This window comes from Atta cephalotes (genome assembly GCF_000143395.1).
Source record: "Atta cephalotes unplaced genomic scaffold scaffold00006, whole genome shotgun sequence".
In the NCBI taxonomy this organism is placed as follows: domain Eukaryota; kingdom Metazoa; phylum Arthropoda; class Insecta; order Hymenoptera; family Formicidae; genus Atta; species Atta cephalotes.
Window position 1 is genome coordinate 7,427,871 of NW_012130070.1, and position 6,345 is coordinate 7,434,215.

The following is a 6,345-nucleotide window of genomic DNA, read 5'->3' on the forward strand; positions in this document are numbered from 1 at the left end:
TATATATATATATACACACACACACACACACACACACACACATATATATATATATATATATATATAAATTATGATTTTTCGTATAGCGCACTCACTAAGTGCTATCTAAACGTAATTGGCCATATGTAAATCGTTATATTTCAGAAACTATTACTTAAAATAAAAAATTTCTTAAAATAGAATGATTTTTTTTATTTAATTTTTTGAGAACTTTTTTGCTATAGTACTTTGAATCGCGAATTTTGAGGCATTCTTTATATATAATTATATATGCATATATGGGAAATCATAAAATAGACAAAGTATTATTAGAAAAAGTACAAATATTATTTGCGAATATCAGATGATCAAATATAATTGTTGGATAAATAATTATAAAAATGAGATGTCGAAACGAAACTTTAGTATTCGAAAAATTTACTAGCTTGCTTATTATTTTGCATTTGACACGCACACGTTAAAATTCTAACGCAAAGAAAGAAAGAGAAAGAAAGAGAGAGAGAAAGGGAAGAGGAGGAGAAAGAGAGAGGGAGAGAAAGGGAAGAGAGAAGAAAAGAAGCAAAAAGAGGGAGAGAAAGCATCGATAGCGATCGATAGTTTCGCGAGATTGCGAAACTGGGTGTACACGCGACGTGAAAAAATCGCTGAACTAATAAGCTACTACATGAAATACGGAAATACGACTTTATTAACAAATGCAAATCGCGCAATGTGCATTGATATATTGCGAAACTTGCTTGCATTAGAATATAAGGACAAAACACATGCATTTAGCTGCCATAAATGCATATGTAATGATACAAAAGCAATGTAAATCAATTGTTCAGTCATAATCATTTATAAATGTTAGCTGTTCTATTTAAAAATATTTTTTATATAAATGTATAAAATAACAAATCAAGACTAAAATTAAATCTGAATCTGCTTATTGTAGAGAAAAGTTCTCATGTTTTTGAAAAATACGGCAAATGCACAGGCATGTTTGCTTTATTTACTAATATTTTACTATATTTGTTATTATTAATATAACGTGCATATTTGGATTTATCTATCATTGAAATGTTTGTTTAAATATAAATGTATTTCATGACAGATATTAAAAATAGCTAATAATTTTAAAATATGTTATTAATTATAATATGAACTTTTACTACATAATATTATATTTGTTATGTAATTAAGTATATTTACTATACAATTTCTCTATTTGTTATGAACAAAATTAATCTATTTTTTATATCACAACACAATACAAAAATATAAATTATTAATACTTAATTGTCTGTTGATTACAGTGTTCAAGAAACAGATGGATCTTTTTTTGAAAGTTTTACCGCATTATCCTGGAAACAGGAGAATCGGAGACTCGTTGTCCTTCAGGAAGTGGAAGCAAGAGCGAAGGAACCGCCACCGCCGTCCAGAGATTCGAATTTGACTTCGCAACCATATCGGCTTAGCAAAAAAGAGGTATTTTGCAATTTCATTTATTTTCTATATAACACATATATAATTTTTATTTGTTTTATCGTAAAAATTTTATTTTACTTTCTCGTGTCAATTTCAAAGAACCAAGTGATTTTTATGTCCTAATTTTTGTTATTTTATAAACTCTGGCAAAGTTTTTACAGTTGTTAGTACAAGTGCGGCAAATTTTCCACATTTTCGCACTACGACTATATCGCATGCGACCTAACATTGTTACATTTAACACACGTCATTCTGATTGCAACGGGCTTTGCATGCGGACGAGTAGTTACGTCCATTCCGTTTGAAGTATTATTCTAAGTAGATAAAGTCAGTTGAGTCGTTTGGGTCAGACGGCCTCGTTCGCCGATCGAACTAACAGGTAGAAAACTCATAATGAGAGTACGTCGTTTCGACGTCACCAACTATAATGCGCGCACGAAATCCGTATTTCCAAGTCGATGTTCTGATTTCAAATCTCGAAGCTTTTAAATTCAATTCGCTCTGTAATTTCTTCATTATTACTTACTAATTTGCCTAACTACCTATTCAATAAAATTGATAGAAAATACGTTAGCAACAACATTATATAGTCGTATATATTTGCAGAGGGAAATATAATTATTAATTTATATTTATATGTAGAAATGTAATATTAAATGTAATGTTAATATGAAATTTTTTCCATGTTGACAAATATGTTGTTTAAAAATTATACGAACACGTATATTTGCCGTGCTCCAAAAAGATACACATAAATTCTAAATATTGTTTATATAATATTTATAAATGTACGGATCCTGTGAATTTATAGAGTTCCATTTATATGTCTCCGGATTTGTGATAAATAGATACGGATATAACCATCATAAACTTATGTATTTCCTATCTCTTTCGGTAAAATATGTGTAATTTTCTCGTTGTGAGTCCCTAGACAACCACACAATTTTTCGCACTGTCGTCTTGCAAACTCTTGACTCTCGTAAAATAAATACCCAAGCGGAAAAACACTTTTAAGTAAATAGATTTTTCACGAAAGTTCGCGAGTTTTCACCGAAACTCTCATGTCAAGCTCTGCTCATTATTTTAAACGTACTTTTCTCTTCCAATTTCCTTAGGTACAATATTCCTGCCGCTCCCGACTCTTTTTAATCTTTATTCATTGTCCCCATCATCTTTGTAGCGTAAAGGTTGTTATAGATGTTTCGTAAGAGATTAAGTGGCAAAAAGCCGATGTCATCGCTTTGTTAATAAGAAAGAGAGAAGAATATTTTTTGTAATATCGAAAAGTGACATGGAATGGAGAGTCTGCTACAATAACATTACGGAATTATTTATAATTATCTTTTGCTTTTCTCTCTAAATATAAATTCATACAATAATGTTAATATAAAATAAAAATATGAAATGATTATATATAATAGTATGATGTTTACTAACGAACACATTTTCAAATTTTTCTACAAATTCATTTATTAATATTTTCTTAAACTCGATAATTTTTTATTATTTTAATGAAATAATAATTAATAATATATGTGTTTTTCCGTTTTCGAATTAAATGGCATAATATCGGCTAAGCTCGACACCTCTTGAATTTATATTCTATCTTCTATAAAACGAGTTTGTACTTTTCTTCGTATAATGAATATCGTATTGCTTTAAATTCTTACAAAAAGAAACAGAGAAACACGATTGTTTAGCTAGATAAAGGAAATCTTTAACTTAATCATCTTGCAATAGAATTTCCCATATATTTTAAGAGAAGAATTTATAGCATTATTATTAATATTATTTAACATTACTATTTGAGTTACAGTTTCGTAAAATAAATTGCTTCTAATGATTATAATTGTGCAATAAAATAACTTTTGCTGTAGTAATAATATGATTGTAATCTTTATTATAATAAATGTTAGGTATTTAATAAAACAATTTTTTAAATAAAATATATATAACATGGTTATTTTAATAATATTTATTTTGTATTCTGTGCAAAATGGTTGAAAAACACTTTTTAAATATATAATATTTAAATATACTTTTTCTAAAAATATCAATTATGCGTAAACAACTTATTATATGCTGAACATTATTAAAAAATTGAATATTACTTTCTAGATGGAGCAATTGTACATAGAGGTTCTTTACACGATTGCAAACACTGTAGGCGCCAGTACAGGACAATACGCGCATTACAAGGAAGATCTTTATCGATATGCCCAAGAAGCTTTCGGAGTCCCACAGGATCAGCACCGACGATATCTCAATATTGCCTCAGAAGAAAAGGTATATCCGTTTATTAACTTTCTTCTCAAATACGATATCTCAGCTTTTCTCTCTTCTGTTCAAAATATGTCATCAAAGTACCGTTATTTTGTATTGCAATAAAAACTAAATAAAATAAAACTTATTTACTATTGCAGCCACCTATTGTTGTGCTAAGCGTGGTGGTGATCGAAGCTGATGGACTTGAAGCAAAGGACGTCAATGGTAAGTCAATTCATTGTCGATTTCATTCCGAGCTGCGATTACCTTTTGAATTACAAACGAGTAAAAGTACTAACTATCCCATAAAACTAAGCTTCCCGATTACAAATAAATGACAAAATCATATTCAATAAATAACTTAAAGAGCAAATTAAAACTTTAACAAAATGTTCACTTAGTTAAAACTTAGTTATATGAAAATATTTAATCTTGAAAAAATTTTAGTTGCAGTAAATGTTGTTCTTGCTCGATACTGTTACTGCAAAAAGATTTCTACCATACACTTGCAAGAAATTTTCTGACTAAAATATCAGAAATTATCGGAATATAATAGACAAAATAAAAATCACATACAGACTATACACAATACTCTTTTTACTTTAAAGAGTATATTCTCATGTTCTTTAGGATTTAGCGATCCTTACTGTATGCTGGGAATACAGCCCGGCAACCCAGGTGCACCATTGAGTCCACAAACGAATTTAACGGCGCATTCGCCGCATACACCTCCAGCATCCCCGAGGCAAGCAATTCGCGCCCTTTCCGATGGCGTCGACATCGAGAACTCTCATCATGAAAAGCTTCGAAAGCATCACAGGTAAGTTGAGGGGAAGAAATGATTATATTTTCATATCAAATAATAAAATTACGAAAATACGTAAACGTTTTGTAAAAATATTATTATAATTTCTGTAGTTATTCAATTATTATAATTAGAAATACGAGATGATGTGAGCAAATCTTACCACGTCTAGTTTAGGATGTCTAGTAATCTTCTAGTCTGACAGATATTGTGTTAATCATTCTAAATAAAACTACTACTCATGGAAGTTCTATTGTTTATTTCATAGGAAATATGTCAACATATTGTAGACGTAGAATTGAACTTTATCCTTTTAAAATATCTTCTACCCTGACAGTATACAAACATTAACTATTATTGGTATTATAACATGATTGATATTAATGATGTGATTGTATTCTCTCGCGAAAATGTCATTTATTGTTCATCATAAAAATTGCATCTTATCTATCGTTATTAGCGGTACGATAAAAATTGATAGCGTGCTACTTAAGATAAGTGATTAAACTTAAAAAATTAATATCATAGAAAGTAATATTTAACTAGTATTACTTTTGGAAAGAATGAAATGAATACAAATTGATAAATATTGTTCTATAATTTCTTACGACTTTATAAACACACAAAAAACACACAAATTAATAATATCCCGCGACATTCTAAATTCTTTATCCATCTTCTAACAGAAAGTATTGCAACGTGACTATATTTTTGGCATAATAGAAGATTACGGCTTAAGAAATCAGCATGTGCCAATCTAGAATGTTACGAATCCACAATGATATGTGCATTTACTATACGCTAACTCCGACGACATTTGCGACAATACGACGCGTGTACAATGGACGCGCCGGATGCAGCAAGTTCTGTGAGCGAATCGTTCTCTGGAATAGAGAACGGGCAAGAGCATTGAGAGAACAAGCCCATTTTGCTGTGTATCTTCATATATTGTTCCATTCGCCACCTGGTGGTGTAAGTAAAGTGATTAATGTAACGACAAGAGAGCTTAGAGCGTACAGTGCATCACTAGCTGCAACGAGACACGCGACGTCTACGGAAGTGTCGTGCATCGTGTATGCTCTTCGTTAACCGCGTGAAATTCCATCCGGCTTCTGCGAGAGCGGATGTCATGCTGCATATTGGCACTGAAGATTTGGAAGCTTTGTGAGGAAAACTTAAGACTCTATTCCCAGCAACGACATAATTTGCCAATTAGTCAAAATCCTATCTATCTTACGAGATCATTGTATTACAATATACATTTGCAAATAAAATGGATTCGTGTATTCTGTAACTAATACAAGACAAATATAAAATAAAATGTAATAATTTAAATATAGCTTGAAATATATTCTATAAGAAAAGAAATATTTGAAAGAGATGAAAAATGTGAAGTTATTGGCTGCGTTCAGCAGAACGTTTATTTTGCAACTGTTAAAATTAAGTTTTCTTTGATTGGATTATATTACTTTTAAATCTAGAGAAAAAAGAATGATATCATAGCAGATAGACAATCATAAAATGATTGTAAAATTGTTGTGTTCTACTGAACACCGCCATTCTCAAAAGGATTAAAAAAGCAAATCCGCGTTTAAGATGTAAGTTTTAAAGATGCAAATATTAGATTATAAAAGTTTTATTTTATTATTTATTTTGTGTAAGTATTTTTATTAATTTTTTTATTTCTCGTTTATTTTGCAACTGTTAACAATTTTCTTTGCCCTGATTGGATTATATTTTTAGATCTAGAGAGAGAGAGAGAGAGAGAGAGAGAGAGAGAGAGAGAGAGAGAGAGAGAGAGAGAGAGA

At 30.1% G+C, this 6,345-nt stretch overlaps 1 protein-coding gene across 1 annotated transcript in view; it reads left to right on the forward strand.

Moving 5' to 3' along the window:
• The window catches only part of LOC105626870 (BAI1-associated protein 3), a 44,746-nt gene that overhangs the window by 25,300 nt on the left and 13,101 nt on the right, over positions 1–6,345 (forward strand). The window contains exons 3-6 of the mRNA XM_012208160.1: positions 1,296–1,467; positions 3,592–3,753; positions 3,891–3,957; positions 4,363–4,552. Of these exons, the coding sequence (XP_012063550.1) occupies positions 1,296–1,467; positions 3,592–3,753; positions 3,891–3,957; positions 4,363–4,552 (591 nt within the window). The remainder of the gene's footprint in view (positions 1–1,295; positions 1,468–3,591; positions 3,754–3,890; positions 3,958–4,362; positions 4,553–6,345) is intronic.